The 16,378-nt window shown below is 51.9% G+C and overlaps 2 protein-coding genes across 2 annotated transcripts; one reads left to right on the forward strand and one right to left on the reverse strand.

Moving 5' to 3' along the window:
* Positions 1-5,982: 5,982 nt before the first annotated feature.
* On the reverse strand, positions 5,983-6,324 carry LOC311187099 (eukaryotic translation initiation factor 1-like; the record flags this gene model as incomplete). The annotated part of the gene is made up of 1 exon (XM_084258349.1): positions 5,983-6,324. The coding sequence occupies one exon, from the start codon at positions 6,322-6,324 to the stop codon at positions 5,983-5,985; it is 342 nt and encodes a 113-aa protein (XP_084114475.1).
* Positions 6,325-12,170: 5,846 nt separating this feature from the next.
* MAGEB17 (MAGE family member B17) lies at positions 12,171-13,148 on the forward strand (the record flags this gene model as incomplete). The annotated part of the gene is made up of 1 exon (XM_084258189.1): positions 12,171-13,148. The coding sequence occupies one exon, from the start codon at positions 12,171-12,173 to the stop codon at positions 13,146-13,148; it is 978 nt and encodes a 325-aa protein (XP_084114315.1).
* Positions 13,149-16,378: the final 3,230 nt, after the last annotated feature.

Genomic DNA, 16,378 nt, shown 5'->3' on the forward strand with positions numbered 1-16,378 from the left:
TATTATGTCAAAAGTCCCAGCAAGCTTTGCTTTTTCCATTTCCACTTGTGAATAGAGCAACCGTTCCCTTTATACAAAAAGGACCAAATAGAAAATCATGGCTTTAAGCAGCAAACCCTGATGTACAGGTGTGGCCAATTAAGTCATAGAAATGCTGTCTCACAGAGAAATTACACACTCAAGGTCCACTCGGTGAAAGACTTCACCTGGTCATTTCTTAAAGCAGAAGCTAGTGCTTTCAGAATGTAATTTGAGTGATTGTTCGGGAATATTTCTAGTCATAAACCAAGGAACAATTTTTATTCACACTTGTAACCTGAAAAGTCAACCCTCTGAAAGCACCCCAGGTGGGAGAGACAGCCCCAAACTGACAACACTGGAACCCAGTTTAAAACAAATTCCTAACAGTCGATTTTTTAAAGATTTTCCTGAGGCCTCAGGAGAAACAGGCAATTCTAAGTCAAAAACACGACCAAATACATAAGCAAGCACATAAGAGCCAGGTGTGGCTGTGAGGTGAGGCCTTCTACTCTGAATTCTAACTCGATGAAAAATACTGGACTAAAATCTTTTTCTTTTGCTGAGTAAAAAAATTGGACTATCTTGCTTTAGCAGACCTGACTCAAGCACAGGCCAGTCCTGACAGATGGCGAATGTGTTACCCACTTTCAGATAAATGCAAATTCTGCAAATGTGCCTCATGTGTATCCCATGCGCCCCAAGACAATGGCAGCTGTGGCTCTCTCCACCCAGAGGTGGCCGAAAGCTCAGCTCTCTTTTGCACACATCGTGTTATATGACTTTTACCTCTTGATGGGAGCATGTGCTCGTGGTCCGCAGAGCTCTAGAAGCCAGGAGCAGACGGGGGACAGATCTGTGTTTCCAGCCGAGCTGGCTGGAGGGCAACCTCGTCACTTCTGGCCGATGCACGCACTTCAGTCCATGCACAAGCTTGCCTGCTAGTCCCCAAGTTCCTTGGACAGTGTGAAGAGCAAGGTGGGTGGCGTGGCTGACAGAAGCAAGGTTTTTAGATTGACATCCCAACTCTGTCTCCAGCTATGTGACCTTGGCTCTCAATTTCACTTCCTTAGCCTCGTTTCCTCATCTCTAAATTGAGAGGACGAGGTGAAGGGTCTTTCTGTGGCTAACATCCTCTGAGTCTCTGCATGGTCCTGTCTCTCCGGCATTTGCGCGCCCTGCCCTCATGATGCCTCTGGGGCGTTATGAACCCACCTGCCCACAGCTGCCCCACAGCTGCTACCTCTGCAATACTCTCTTCAGACACGCCGGCCCCCACGCTCATGTCACCTTAGTGGTCTGGAAGGAGATGGGCCATTCTGTCACTTCCAGGGGCTCCTCGGAATCATTTGTATGACTGACACCCCGTGGTTGTGCTTTGGAATCAAAGCTAGAACACACCTAAGAAAACATCCCCCGCCCCCACCTCATGATGCCCTTCCTCAACCTTCATGTGCCTGTGACCTTGAACGACTTACTGCTCTATCATGTCACCCTTGGATTTCTTCACAACTCCACACCTAGTTAGTAGCTACGGAGTATGGTGTTCTTGGTACCTAGCATGACCCGTTCAAGTACCTCTGACTACCTGCTTCCAGAGACATTTGGGGGCAGGACTCATCTTAATGTCAGCTCTCCTTCCTAGCTTCTGGACAAACCGTGAGGAGACTGACGTCTAGGCCTAGCTGTGTGTCCTTAGGTAAATCTTATCACCTCTTTGACACTCTTGAGTGAACAGGCAGGAGGAGGTCTTTGCCAGCCAGTGACCTGGAACTGGTAAATCCACTGACGATCGACTAAACCTCATTGGGATGGGCTGAACTGAGCCCTTCTCTAGGGAAGTTAAATTTTTATTCCACCTCAAGAACTTAAAATCACTTGGGTGAGAGAGACCCAAGTCCCCGTGTGATGTCACCTCTCCGCTAGACCCAACTGTGGCAGGGGGCTGGAGCACAGACATTTCACGCCTGGCTTCCAAAGGTAATCATGTTTAGTGCTTATGTCTTTGGCGAGGAAAAAAAATCAATTTTTGCTGTGGAAAACCATCTGTGTTTATTCAATTGACAGACACTACCTTTCAATCTATCTTAAATTGAGCCTCCCCGAGGCAGGCAGCTCAACAGTGATAGATTAAGCAATAAACAAAGCACTCTTTCCACCGATGGCTGCCACTGGCAGGGAGCGATGCTCCACAGCAACATGATCCTCCCAGCTGGGTGCCAACAAGGCCGCTCCCTGTGGTTGATTTCATGATTCCCCGTAAATATGGATGGCTCAACCCTGTTCTTCTGGCCGCCCTCACTCCCCACTGAACCCGACCTTTTGCCTCATTACCAAGCCCTGGGTTTCTCGCTTTACCCCAAAGCAATTTGGTTTCATCTTGAAAGATGGAGAACCTTGGGTAAATAAAGTTTAGAATCTGCTTCAGTCAGCTCAGCTTGTGCTGAAAATACACACTGAACAGAAATGAATAAGCTTGTGCACAGGACATGCACACACTTGCGTGATGACGTCTTCACGTATGCCCAGAGCAGCAGTCGGTAATCTGTCTCGGAATCTATTCATGCACCAAGTGGCTTTCAGTAAGAGACATTATTGTTGTTTGGGGACTACGAGTTCAATGACATCTTCATTCTGCCGACTCAAAGATGGCTAAGTCACTTTTCCCAGAAGCCAGATTAGAAATGCGCGCCCTGGGAACCTGACTATGTGTTGAATGACGAGAACCAAGATGAGCTGGGAGGGAGGCAAACTTCCTTGCCACTAGTGCACTTCACACTCACAGCAGGGAGCAGCCATTGTCAGAGGACAACTACGACTCACTCTGGATTGCTGGGAGGAACCAGAACATTTTGTACCTTTGTCTAATTCTTCACTGAATTTTCATCAAATGGATTTACAGCTGAAATCAAAGGAATTCTTGACACTTCTGGGACCAGGCTTTGTGTTATCTCTTCAGTGAAGCCAAGCCTTAGCAAGCTCTACTCTATTCTCTATCTGGAGGGTCATTCCACTCAGCCCCCACCTCGGCCCCCCACCCCCCCACTCAACACAAACAGGACTTTAATGTCAAGCAATCTCTTACCATAACCTTGGCCTTGACAGATGTCCTTGTTTCTGTGGGGACTGAGCGTGAACTCCAGCTGGATATATCCAGAGCAGTCAACAAGTACCATGCTGAGGACACTTTCTCTCTTGAGATTTCACTTTAGAAATGCATTAAGTGGAATTTATCTTGTTTTTTTTTTTTAAGGTTAACATTGTTGCATATATAAATTTAAGAGCCCGTGGGTTAAAATATTACATGTTCGTGATTAATTTAAGAACATGCTTTGCACGAACTGAGTGTTCATGGTCTATAAAGCACTTTTAGATTCATCTGATCCAAGCCTTCCCTTCTGGCCTGAGAGCTGCTTTACTGTGGACGTTTGTAAATGCCAAATTCGCTTACTAGTGACCAGCTCCCGTTCAATTCAAGGATCCAGGGAACTATGAACCTGAAACATGAAACTGCCCACATTGGACCAGACTTGACCTATAAAGGGGATTCTGAGTGGTTCAACTTAATGTGACGTCATTGATACTCCTGGCCCATTCTGATACTGAAGGGTAGAGCTGATCGCTGGTTCCCAGTTTGCAGCTTAGTCCGTCACCCCCAATGTCAGTCTGTTTAACCTGGCATAAGGGCGTGAACGGCGTCCTTGTTGGTTGCCTTGGGAGAGGCCTGTCAGCGGGAACACAGTGTAAGGCAAGGCCAAGATGAGAAAGGCCGGCTCTTTGGGAGCAAACCCACCAGCCTCCAAGCACAGCGTACTTGTCTGAAACATGGAAGGAGACAGTAGCTCTAGAAGTGTTGGCGAGGAAGTGGTTCGCTTCGCGAAGCACCAGTGATGGCCAAAGGCGGTACTAAGCACGTCTCTGGACATCTGTACAAGCATGTGGAAAACTCTTCAGAGGATGTAGCTGAGGCCCAGGAAGATTATTCCCCCGTCCCAAGGTCACAGGCACAGTCGAGTGGCAGAGTATGGGCCTGGACCTCTAAGTCCACGTTCATTCCAGCACTCAGCCTGGCTTCCCAAAGACAGCCCATGTGAGAAATTAAGTTCAAGGTACCAATAGACATTGTACTCCCTATGCGAGATTTTCTCCAAAGACCGGAACTAGTGATAGGGTCAAAGGGCATACACAGAGGGTGTGAGTTAAGGACCCCATGCAGGCAGAGGCCGAATCACAGCACAAAGTGGGCTGGCAGGGAAAACCTTAGTTCAGTTGCCCCCAGAGACACAAATCAGTTGCAGCTCAATGCCCTGGTCAGAATTCTGACAGAGGATGGTTTCCCAGTGCCAGGAGAATGAAGACATGAATACACGTGTAGCCTCGAATAGAGAAGTGTCTCCCCAACTATGGGGCCAGGTAATGAGCTTGGAAATGGACTGACACCACCAGCTCGCTGCCCTTACGCTTCTAGAAGATAGGATTATTTTCCCTTCCCCCCACCCCAAATTTCAATTTTAAGATTCATTCCCAGAGTCATATAATGACACGGAAGGACTTGCCTAATTTTATGATCTTTTCAAAGGATCACTTAATGGACAGTAAAACCTCACACATTCAACACCTCATTAATTCCCGGACAAGCTTGAAATTTTTGGTATAACTCAGGACTTCAGTATTCAAGAAACATTATGTAATTTGGGCCTGTTGTGAATCTGACATTTTTCATCACTTTGCTTCAATTTTAGCTATTGAAATGGATTTAATGAGATTGAGAATGTACAACATTAAGAAAGTAAAACTGATTTTCTTAAAACATCTCTCTAATCTGGGCATAACTGATTCAAACAGGACCTTTGTTATATCCAAGTCGGCAGGGACTTGGGTAATAAAATTTGTTGAAAGAGTGAGTTCACTGAGATGTAAAAATACATGGCACAAACTCCTTTAATGTCATTTTCTGTTTTGTTTTAAATAGTAGACTCATATTTTGTAAATTATAATTGTACTTGTTGCTATTAACTGTAAATATTTATTGCATTAAAAATGTGCTCTGTGTTAAATAACTCAGAACAAGTTCCAGGTGTGGTACTTAGTATAAATAATGTCATGACTTGGCTTTGCCTAGACTCCTTAGACTGATGAATTATTTATAAGAAATTCACAATATTAATGTGAGTGATTCAGATCCTTTCAAATGTGCAAACTTAACTGTGTGACCGTGTAAAATTCTATCTATGAGAGGTGTTCATTGATTGTATTCTTTTCAAGAAATGTCCCCAGGGCTTCAATCACAATGTGCATGGCCTATATGACTTTATGTCAAATCCAGTGTACAAAGCTGAATGTGAAGAATGTGTCTTATTTCTTAATATAATAAAGTATAATTTATGAAGTGGACAGATGCCTCTATTTTATGTTCAATAAAAATACAGCTGTTGGTTTCACTTTTATGTGGAATATAGCAAAAGGGTCAAAGACAAACCTTGAAAGCTGAGCATAGATAGGAGGCATGTGGGGGGAGCGGAGGGGGAAGTGTGAAAACTGGGGTTTGGGGGTAAGAGCACCGTGGACTATGGTGGAGGGTTATAGGTGCTTTGGTGGTGAGAGAACCATGGTGACCACACCTGAGGGGAGAAATCCAATAGTGCCCAAAAATTAACAGCCATGTAGGAAAAAAGGACTCCATTTAAAAATTAAAAACAGTAGAAAATCAAAGAAACTATTGTTCGGAGATTCAGGAATGATGCAGATATTTTGTTTTTTTTTTTGTTTTGTTTTGTTTTGTTTTTTTGCATGGCTCTTTTCAGTTTATTGCATGAAGGAGTTACACTAGTCCAAGTTAAAAGCAGACCCCAAATAGTTACATTATACAAGCTGTGAGGTTTTTAAACTTGTGACAAGGGACAGAAGGGAAATTCTACTCATTGCAAGGAAATCCTCACTCAAGCTTCAGTGAGCCAAAAGCACTTAAAACCCATGAACCTTCAGCTGGTCGTCCTTAGCCAGTCCAATCTCTACGAGGAACTGGCATATGTTCTTGCGCTGGTCACCCTGTAGCTGAATTACTTCTCCATATTCTGGATGCTCAATGACAGTACCATTGCAGGCAAATTTCTTCTTAAACGCCTTCACTAGTTTCTTTTTATCGTAATCATCAGCGATCCCTTGGACAGTAGTAAGGGTCTTCCTGCCGTTTCTCTGTTGAATTCTTATATGGATATAATCCTCAGTGCCAGCAGGAAGCAGATCATTACCCTTACTTGCATCAGCAAAGGGGTCGAAAGAGTGGAGGTTCTGGATAGCGGACATACGATACGATTCCTTTTCCTCGGTGGAAACGGCCTGCGGAAGGCAGCGGCGGGAGAAGGTGGGCGGCAGGGGACGGCGCGTCGGGAAGCGAGGGGGCTCGAGGGGGACGCTGCTGAGACCTCGGTGGCGGCTCAGTGACTGGGGCTGATGCAGATATTTTGAATGACGACAGCCTGCATGTTATAATTCTTTGAAACATCTAATATTCAGTTGGTGGTAGCCTCTAAATCACCATTGAATGGTTAGAAAATACAAACTGAAGAAATTTTATAAAAAAACACAGCTGTTGGGGGAATACAGTGTGTGGCCATCTGCCCCAAGTTCCGTGGTTCCTGGGACCCTCTACACAAACATTGGCCAGGCTACTTGTTACAAAATGCAGATTCTGGGGCCTCCCTAGTGGCGTAAGGGGTTAAGCACAGCACTGTGAAGTTATCCGCAGCCTCTGCATCACGAGTTTGATCCCCAGCCGGCCAGGGAGTAACCCACATTGCGCGGCAGACCTCTCCTGACTCGCCCGCTGCTCCCCTCAGCAGTGTGTTTCAGGAGATATGCCTGTTCTGCTCCCCGCTCTGTCTCTGGTGAACCTGATCACCCCCTGCACCTCTGGCCTGTACCCTAGTTCTTGTATGCATAAATAAATCTTTAAAAAAAACAAAATGCAGATTCCTGTTGCCTGTTCGACTGGAATCTAGGGGTATGGCCTAAACATCTGCATTTTACAGCAAACACCCCAGGTGAGTCCTCAAAACACTATAAAGCTTTGTTCTATTAAACTTTTAAAATATGTATTCAACTTTTGAATAAGAAAGCCATTCTCCTGGTTCAAAACCAAAAACATAGAAATAGAAAGGTAGCCAGTGAAAAATCACCAGGCTAGCCCTGACCCCTGTCCTCAGAGTTCTCAACATCCATCACCACCCGCTCCAGTGAGTGACCATTGCTATAAGTTTCTTCTGCATGGAACTGCTGGACATTTTCACGCATGTGCAGATAAGTACGAATGTATGTTCTCCCTCACCTCACCACCCTTGGATAGAACTGGTAGCATGCCTTGTTCTGCTTTGCTTGCACACTGCACATCCTGTCTTGGAGATCTTCCCTATCATTACGTAAAGTCCTTCCTCATTCTTTCTTGCACCTCCAAATTTATCTATTCAGTGCCCCATTGATGCACATTTAGGTTGTTTGCAGTATTTTGTTATTATGAACCATGTTGCAATAAATAACACATAATTTCAATCATGAGGAAGTGTTGCTCTTGAAAAAAATTCTTAAATATGGAATTGCAGAAATAAAGACCATATGCTTTTTTTTAATAGAGGCATGTTTTATTTATTTATTTATTTGTTTGTTTGTTTGTTTGTTTTTTGTTTATACATGCACTGGGTACAGTCAGAAGCGCGGGAGGGTGAGAGAATTCACGAGAGCCAGATCGGGGAGCAGAGCAGGCAGAAGGACCGAGGTACACTGCTGAGGGGAGCAGCAGGCGGCAGGAGAGGTCTGCGAGCCATGTGGGACCCTCCTCCGGTGGCCGGGGAGCACCTGGGGATCGAACCGGCGCCACAGAGGCCGCGGGCAGCATCGCAACCCAGCGCTCAACCGCTGCGCCACGGAGGAGGCCCAAGACCATATGCTTTTATAATTTTGACAGTTATTCCAAATTGTTCTCTTTAGGGCTTGAACACCAATTTTGAAAGGCTCTGCATTCTGGAATAATCTTAGCCATCATCAGGATAGCAGCAAAGAAATGACACAATTGGTTGCAAGCGGGGGCTGGCCACGCTCCCTGTATCTTAGGAGAGAGAGGTCACCAGGCATTCTTACAGACACTGTCAGAAAACTCCTTGATGATTACTAGGTATTTACCCAAAGGACACAGAAACTAATTCGAAAGAGCACCTGCACCCCTATGTTTATAGCAGCACTGTTTACAATAGCTAAGCTTTGGAAACAACCCAAATGCCCAAAAATAGATGACTGGATCAAGAAGAGCTGGTACATATACACCATGGAATATTACTCAGCATTCAAAAAGATAAACTCATGCAGTTTGCAGCAACATGGATGGAGCTGGAAGGGATCATGCTCAGCGAAATAAGCCAGAAGGAAAAAGAAAAATACCGGATGGTCTCACTCATAGCAGGAATCTAGAAAGCCTAATAAGGGACCAGGGAAAAGACTAATTATAACAAAGTAAAAATCAAAATCAACAAGCAACTATAAACCAAAGACACACTACAGGGGGGCGGCGGGGAGAGAGGAGGAGGGATTAGGGTCAAAACAAGGAGGGGTGGGAATTGTATGGGGACTATAACCAAGATGAAATGCATATATGGTGCAAAAATGAAAAATGATGTAAAAAATATATAAAATAAAAATAAACTAAAAAATAGCACAAAAGAAAAAAAACTCCTTGAGTCACACACCGACAACCATGCCAACTGGGGGTCCTGTGTGTGGGGGTCATCTTGGGAGTGAGCTCTCTCCTTCCCAGATGTCTCCTACATCCCCTTCCACGCACCCCACCCCCTTAGCTACGGCGCGCCCATGGTTGAATTGTGAATGCTCGCTGCAAATACATGGCACAAAAATGTCGGTGCTTTAAAGAACTGAAAGGCACCCTTCCTAGTGCAGCCTGAAGCACACCCTGTAGCTCTAGTTTTCCTGGACCAGGTCTGGGAAGACGGGTACACTGAACTCTGCAACACCGAGGCCATGAAAAGCCCAACGGCCTCTGTCTCGCGAGCACGACCCGGTAGAGCAGCGCCCGCCGCTCTTAAACTCCAAGGCGAGGACCCTGAATAAGGACAGAAGGAAGAACTCATAAAGGTGGGACCCCAGCCCCCCTTCGCCCCTGCCCCTCTGGCACGGTCGGGCTGCATTTGGCCCACCCTGACGTCTAGGTCTGCAGCCCCGGGGGGTGCAGGTCTCCTGAGGGGTGCAGCCTCAGGTCCTCTGAGAGTGGAGTGAGGTGTCTAGGTGATGAGTTTGAGGGAGGAACGAGGGCGCTACCCACACTGAGCACAGGCGGCACCGCCGCGTCCCCCCTCCTGGCACCTGGGGGGCGGGGGCGGGGGGTGGGGGGGGGCAGAGTTGTCAGGCTGAGAAACCCTCTCGCTTCTGCCTTCAGGGTCTCCGGGAGAGGAGGACGTTGGTGGTGGGGGCGGCCTCCGATTCTTCAGAGGCAGAGACCCAGGAGCAACAGGAACGGAGGCGCGGCCCTAGTGACAGGACGGAGCCCACCAGCCCGGAGGGTCACACATCTGCACAGTCCTCAGTCCTCGTTTCTGCCCGGAGGGTGCCGGGGGAGGTTTGGGTGTAAAGGGAGCACCCGTTATTCAGAAGGGGGGGAGTTTCAGCCCTAAGTGGACTTCAGGTGAGGACCCCGAATTCTCTCCAGAGGAGGGGGTCACCCAGAGCCTGGGAGCATGAGGCGGGGGTAGGCAGATGCGCGCCCTAACTTTCCCTTTCCGGGCACGCAGGGCAGGTGCGGGGCTGGCGAACGCACATCCGTAAAAGGAGGCGGCCCCGGCTCGGATTGGCATCGCTGGGACGCCGTAGGCCCACCCCTGCTGGCGCCCTCGGAAGCCCCGCGCAGCCGTGGCCGGTGGTGGCGCCCTCAGGCTTCCATCTAGAAGTTTCGGGAAGGTGAAGAACTTGGCCCGAGAGGCGCAACCTCAGGTCAGTGGAGGGTGGGCTCCTAGGACTGCTTAGGTTTGAAGGTGAGGACCCTGGAACCTCATCCCCAAGGAGCCCCCAAATTCCTATCTGGGTTTACCTCTGCGCGGAGTTTCGGGCTAAGCAGGCGGCCCCGCTGCTCTGGGGCCCGCTGGTCTGGGGCCCCCTGGTCTGGGGCCTGCTGCTCTCGCACCCGCTGCTCTGGGGTGCCCTGGTCTGGGGCCCGTTGGTCTGGGGCCCCCTGGTCTGAGGCCCGTTGGTCTGGGGCCCGCTGCTCTGGGGCCCCCTGGTCTGAGGCCTGCTGCTCTCGCACCCGCTGCTCTGGGGCCCCCTGGTCTGGGGCCTGCTGCTCTGGGGCCCCCTGGTCTGAGGCCTGCTGCTCTCGCACCCGCTGCTCTGGGGCCCCCTGGTCTGGGGCCTGCTGCTCTGGGGCCCCCTGGTCTGAGGCCTGCTGCTCTCGCACCCGCTGCTCTGGGGTGCCCTGGTCTGGGGCCCGTTGGTCTGGGGCCCGCTGCTCTGGGGCCCGCTGGCCTGAGGCCTGCTGCTCTGGCGCCCACTGCTCTGGGGCCCCCTGGTTTGGGGCCCGCTGCTCTGGTCCGGGCGGCCCGGCGGCTCTGGCGAGCAAACCTGCGCGGGGCGTAACGGCCGTCCTGGTGCGACGCGGGCGCGGCCAGCGGAACTTTGTTCCTGCCATGGGGCTGGGGCGCCCGGCAGGGAGGGCCGGGGCTGCCCCCCCCCCCCGCCTCTCTGGCAACTAAGGGAAGGGAAGGCGTGGGGGTGAGGTGGACGGAGCCCGATCATATCAAAAGCGGGTCCCGAACAGCCCCGGCCCCACGGTGGCCCTCGGAGCCCCCTGACGCCCGTGGCCGGATGCGACTCGCCGTGACCCCCGGCCTGGGGAAGCCGGGGGTGAGGACCCGGGTCTGAGGGCTCCGCGCTAGTCGGGGGAGGGAGGCGCTCGGAGCTGGTCAGGTGTGACAGTGCGGGCCCCGGGGGCGGACCCAGAACCAAGAGTGCCTCCCAGTGACACCCCCCACCCCCAGTTCTGGGAGGTCCTGGCTGAGGCGTGGGGCTTGGAGGGTTCCAGAGAGGCAATGGCCTTCTGGTCTGAAGTGGCCCCAATTCTGTGGGGGTGGGTGAGGAGACATGGACCCCAGAGATGACTCTGAATGGAAATGAGGGTACCTCTCCCCCAAAGAGGGGCTGGCCACAGCGCTACCCCTGCTTGCAGCTCTGCAAGACTTGGGCCCATGTAGCCAGATGTGGTGTACCCCAACTTCCCTTCTAGTGATTCGGGGAGGTGAGGACCTCGATCTCGGCCTTGTTGACTTGGCTCAACGGTGAGGAGTCGGAATCCGAGCCAGATCAAGGTCAGAACTTCGGGCAGGGGCAGTGCTGATGACCGCATGGGGAACTGGGGGACCCCGTGGAGTGCCACCCCTGTTCTCGGTCCTCATAGGGCTGCAACCGGCCTGGGCAGGACGTGGCTGACCCTGAACTTTCAGCTCTGAGATCCCGTGAAGCAAGGGCTGGGCGTGGAGGGCGGGGTCTCCGCTCCACCGGGGACCGGTCAGGTGTCACGGGGAGGGTCCTGAGTGAGGAAGCGGGGACCGAGCCACCCCCAAAGGAGAGGGTCGCACCAGGCCTCACCCCGGGGCAGCCCAGGTGCCCCGCTCATAGGGTGTCGGCAGGTGAGGACTTGCTTTGAGGACTGGCTGCCGCATGGAGCAGAGAGGCGGCCCCGGCCCCACTGGGGGTGAGGGAGACAAGCATGCCAGACAGGGGGGGCTGCGGGAAGTCTCCCCCCTGCTGCCAGCCCCGAAAGCCCTGGGAGGATGAGGTGACACCTCGGTTTCGGGGCACGGGAGGGCATGGTCAGCAGAGGACGAGGGCCTCTTTCAGGGGAGAGAGCCCCAGGCCCGCCGCCGGGCTGCAGTCAGGCACCGTCCCCGCTCCTCGGCGGGCTGCTCGGGGCGGGCTGCGCGAGCCAGAGCCCGGCTGCTCCATGACCAGTGCCCCCGGGACACCTGCGGAGGGTCGGCGGGCTCCATGGATGGCCTCTCCCTGCTGGACGGACTCACGTGTCCTCCTCCTCCTGCGCCTCCCCTCTCCCCCCCCCCCTTGTCCTGCAGGTGCCCCGTCCAGCTGCTGCTCCTGCCCACACCATGCCCCGCGGCCAGAAGAGTAAGCAGCGCGCCCGTGAGAAGCGCCGCCAGGCCAGGAGCGAACACCAACGTGGCCAGGAGGCCCAGGCCGTGGCCGCCGCAGAAGAGTCCCCCGTGGCTGGGGATCCGGGCCCCAGCCCCCCTGCCGCGGGCGCTCCCCAGGGATCGCAGGGAGCCGCCGCCGCCTCGAGTTCCTGCTCGAGTTCCGATGAGGACGACGGGAGCCTGGGGGCCTCGGCCTCGGCGCCCAGCGCCATCAGAGACCCCCTGACCTGGAAGGCGGGCGTGCTGGTGCAGTTCCTGCTGCAGAAGTACAAGGCGCAGGAACCCGTCAGCCGCGCGCAGATGCTCAGGGTGGTGAAGAGGAAGCACAAGGCGCACCTGCCCGAGATCCTGCGCAGGGCCCGCGACCGCCTGGAGCTGGTCTTTGGCATCGACCTGAAGGAGGGCGACCCCGGCAGCCAGTCCTACGTGCTCGTCAGCAAGATGGCGCTTCCCAGCGGGGACGATCTGGACGACGCCAGCCTGGGCCTTCCCAAGAACGGGCTCCTGCTGCCTCTCCTGGGCATGATCTTCATAAGCGGCGACCGCATCACGGAGGAGGAGATGTGGAAGTTCCTCAACGTCCTGGGCATCTATGACGGGAGGAGTCACTTCATCTTCGGGGAGCCTCGGAAGCTCATCACCCAGGACTTGGTGCGGGAGCAGTACCTGGAGTACCGCCCGGTGCCCGACAGCCATCCCCCGCGCTACGAGTTCCTGTGGGGGCCGAGAGCCCATGCGGAGACCAGCAAAATGAAAGTCCTGGAGTTTTTGGCTAAAGTTAGTAATTCAGTTCCCACTTCCTTCCCGTCCCACTACGAGGCAGCTTTGAGAGATGAGGCAGCGCGAACCCAAGCCAGCGCGGCAGCCGGGGGAGCCTCCGGGGACGCCCCCGGGGCCCTGGGCAGCCCCAGCGACTCCTCACAGCCCAAGTGAAGCCCGAGGCGGAGGCTTTGACGTGGAGAGGGACCCTCAGCCTTCTGGGGGGGGCAGGAGAGCACGCAGTACAGAGCTCCTTTGCGGCGCGGGTGGTGATGCGTAGCTTAGAGAGTTCGTGTCTGCCCGTATTTTCAGTGTGTCCCTTTTCAAGAGGTTTGTTTAGATGCTTCGTTGTTTAAGTATCGCGTGGCTCGTGTTTGTTGCTGTGTGTTAAGTTTGAGCATAATTGTTTTGCATTTTGTCAAACAAATGGAAAATTCTCGCATCTTTTAGTGTGTTCCAGTGCAAGAAAACATGGCATTGAGCTAGAGATACTGTTTTAAACGTGGAAAAACTCCACATGAAATAGTTGAGATGGGGGAGTGAAAGGGGTTAATGGTTGACCGACTTTATTCTTTTGTGTTTTCGCAATAAAAATAAAAGAGAGAGAGAACCTGGATTTGCTTGTCTTATTCAAGAATGTGAAAGAAATTAAATCATCATAAACAGAACTCTCCTTCGCTCTTTTGTCCTGCAAACATGAGTTGAGCATCTGCTCTTGGGAGGGCTTCGTGGGGATGTGGAGACAGAGATCCAGTCACGCCAGCACCATGTTAGCGTCCCAGGGAAGCTGTCGTGTGAGAAACCGGTGAGATACGCTCCAGTACCTCCAGGATGCTAAGAGGGAGGCATGGGGGGGCGAGGAGGTTCCAGAGCTCTGTGCACCCCAGTGATCTGCAGTGGTGAGGCAGGTTGGCCGCTTGGGAAACTGCCAGTCCGTCTGCTGGAGGGAATTTTAAGTGGACTGTCCTGAGGCTGGAGGGGGCTGCCTGCGCCGTGGACGGGGACCAGCCCCTCAGAGGACGGGTCTCAGGGTGCAGAGACTGCCTGGGGCAGAACGCTCCCTTAGGACCCCTTCATTCTCACCTGGAGAGTCGCAGGGAGGGACACGGGCCTCGAGATAGGGGCGCTCTGGTTTTGTGTTGAGTTATTACCCTAATTGGTGTCCACGTGAGGACCCTGAATCCTAATGAGGCCTTCCCAGAGCTCCACGCTCTCCTTTCAGGGTTGGGAGGCCTGAGGTGGGGTAGCGGATGGGACAGGTGGGTCATCCCAGGTATTCTGGGAACTGAGGACCTTGAGGGAAGCCAGAGGCTCTGACGCAGATGATTGGGGTCCCAAACAGCCCTGCCCTTGGGGCCAGCCCATACAGCCTTGGCTGGCTGTGGCACACCCCGCCTTTAACCTTGGGGCACCTGGAAGGTGAGGACTTGGTCTGAGGGGCACAGACTGACCCCGGGGAGCAGAGGGTGGAGTTGCAGGGTTGGTCAGGTACCCAGGCGGTCAGGTACCCTAGATGTGGCCTTAGAGATCAGTCTACTGTTAGCCAAGGGAACCGCTCAGGCCGAGAGGGCGGGCAGAGCAGCGGCGACTTGAGCCCGGTCCTCTCAGGGAGGGGAGGACGTGGGTGAAGGGGTGGAGACCCGGGTCCTAATTGGTGTCCAGGTGAGGAACCCAGGTGCTCACCAGGGACCTCTCTCCAAAAGATGGGGCGGTCATCCAGGCTCCCACTCCTGTTGTCAATACTGGGAGCCCCAGACGGGGTACCCAGCTGGGGTGCACCCCAAACCCCCCTGATGGGAGGCAAGAAAGGGAGGAACTCCCAAGGAACACCCACACAGAGAAGGCCCCCCTGAGGTCCATAGCTGTGCCCTGGCACCCTCTTCTGGCACCCACTTCTGCTCCAGCACCCCATCACGGCGCTCCTGCCGCCCTCCTGACTGCTGTCCCTAATCACAGCCCTCAGCTCTCGCGGTCAGAAGAGGAAGCTCCACGCCTGTGAGAAGGCCACCACGCCAAGGTGAGGACAGGAGCTTGTGGGTGATCAGGCCACCCCAGGAAGAAGAGCCCCCCTCCTCCTCACCTTTTGGGCATATTCCCCAGAGCAGGGATGATGTCAAGCCACAGAGTGCGCCCTGTATGTTTACGTGGCTTTATAGCAAGCCCTGCTATGGGTGGGTGGGGATAACTCCCTCTCTCTCTCTCTCCAAGAGTTTCTTTTCTCTTCTCACCTCTTTATATTCTTCCACATAAAATCTAGGATCGGCTTATCAATTTCCAAAGTTGGTGGAGTTTCGATTGCTACAAAATAAACTGCAGATAACTTTGAGAAGACTTTATACTTTAAAAATACTGAGTCTTCCAATCTGTGAAATGTGGCATAACTCTAACTAATTAAATCTAATCATTTTCACTAAACTTTTATCATTTACTCCACATTGTTTGTTAGGTTTAACTTGAGGTGCATATATTTTTTTTTTAATTTTTTTTTTAAAGAGGCATGCATTTTTATTTATTTATGATTTATTTATTTGTTTGTTTTGTTTATACAAGCACTGGGTACAGTCAGAAGCACGGGAGGGTGAGAGAATTCACCAGAGCCAGAGCGGGGAGCAGAGCAGGCAGAAGGACCGAAGGACACTGCTGAGGGGAGCAGCGGGCGGCAGGAGAGGTCTGCGCGCCATGTGGGACCCTCCTCTGGTGGCCGGGGAGCAGCCGGGGATCGAACCGGCGCTGCAGAGGCTGTGGGCAGCTTCGCAACCCAGCGCTCAACCGCTGCGCCACCGGGGAGGCCCGAGGTGCATATATTTTTGAGGTTATTTTACATGAGCATCTCATTCCCTTCCATTTTTTAATTGATAAAAAGGAATTTGTATATAATATAGAGATAAATCAAGTAATCTTATTACACTCTCATATTGATTTTCATTAATATGCACATGGTTTAGGCTGTTCTATAAACATAATCACATCCTCTGTGACTGATACTGTTTCTTCCTTTCCAGTTCTTTCTATTTCGTTTCCTTGCCCTACCGCAGCACCAACCAGGACATCAGCACAATGTCCAACAGCCCTAGCCTTGAAACTGAACTTAGAGGGAGGATGCCTCCATTGATTGTGTTTGCTGGAGCTTTTTGTATGAGGTTGAAAGAAAAGTTGATGACATATGGCCATTTTTACTTACAAAAACAGCAATTTCAAATTTATTTTAACTTAATGACTGCTCTTAACAAGTTAACTTAGTTCCCTCTTACTCTGTTTTTTAAAGGTTTGAGAGTACTTTTTTTTTTTTAAAAAAAAGAACCCTATTAAATTTTTTAAAAAAGATTTATTTATTTATTTATACAAGCACTGGGTACAGTCAGAAGCGCAGGAGGGTGAGAGAATTCACCAGAGCCAGAGTGGGG

This window comes from Talpa europaea (genome assembly GCF_964194135.1).
Source record: "Talpa europaea genome assembly, chromosome: X".
In the NCBI taxonomy this organism is placed as follows: Eukaryota; Metazoa; Chordata; class Mammalia; order Eulipotyphla; family Talpidae; genus Talpa; species Talpa europaea.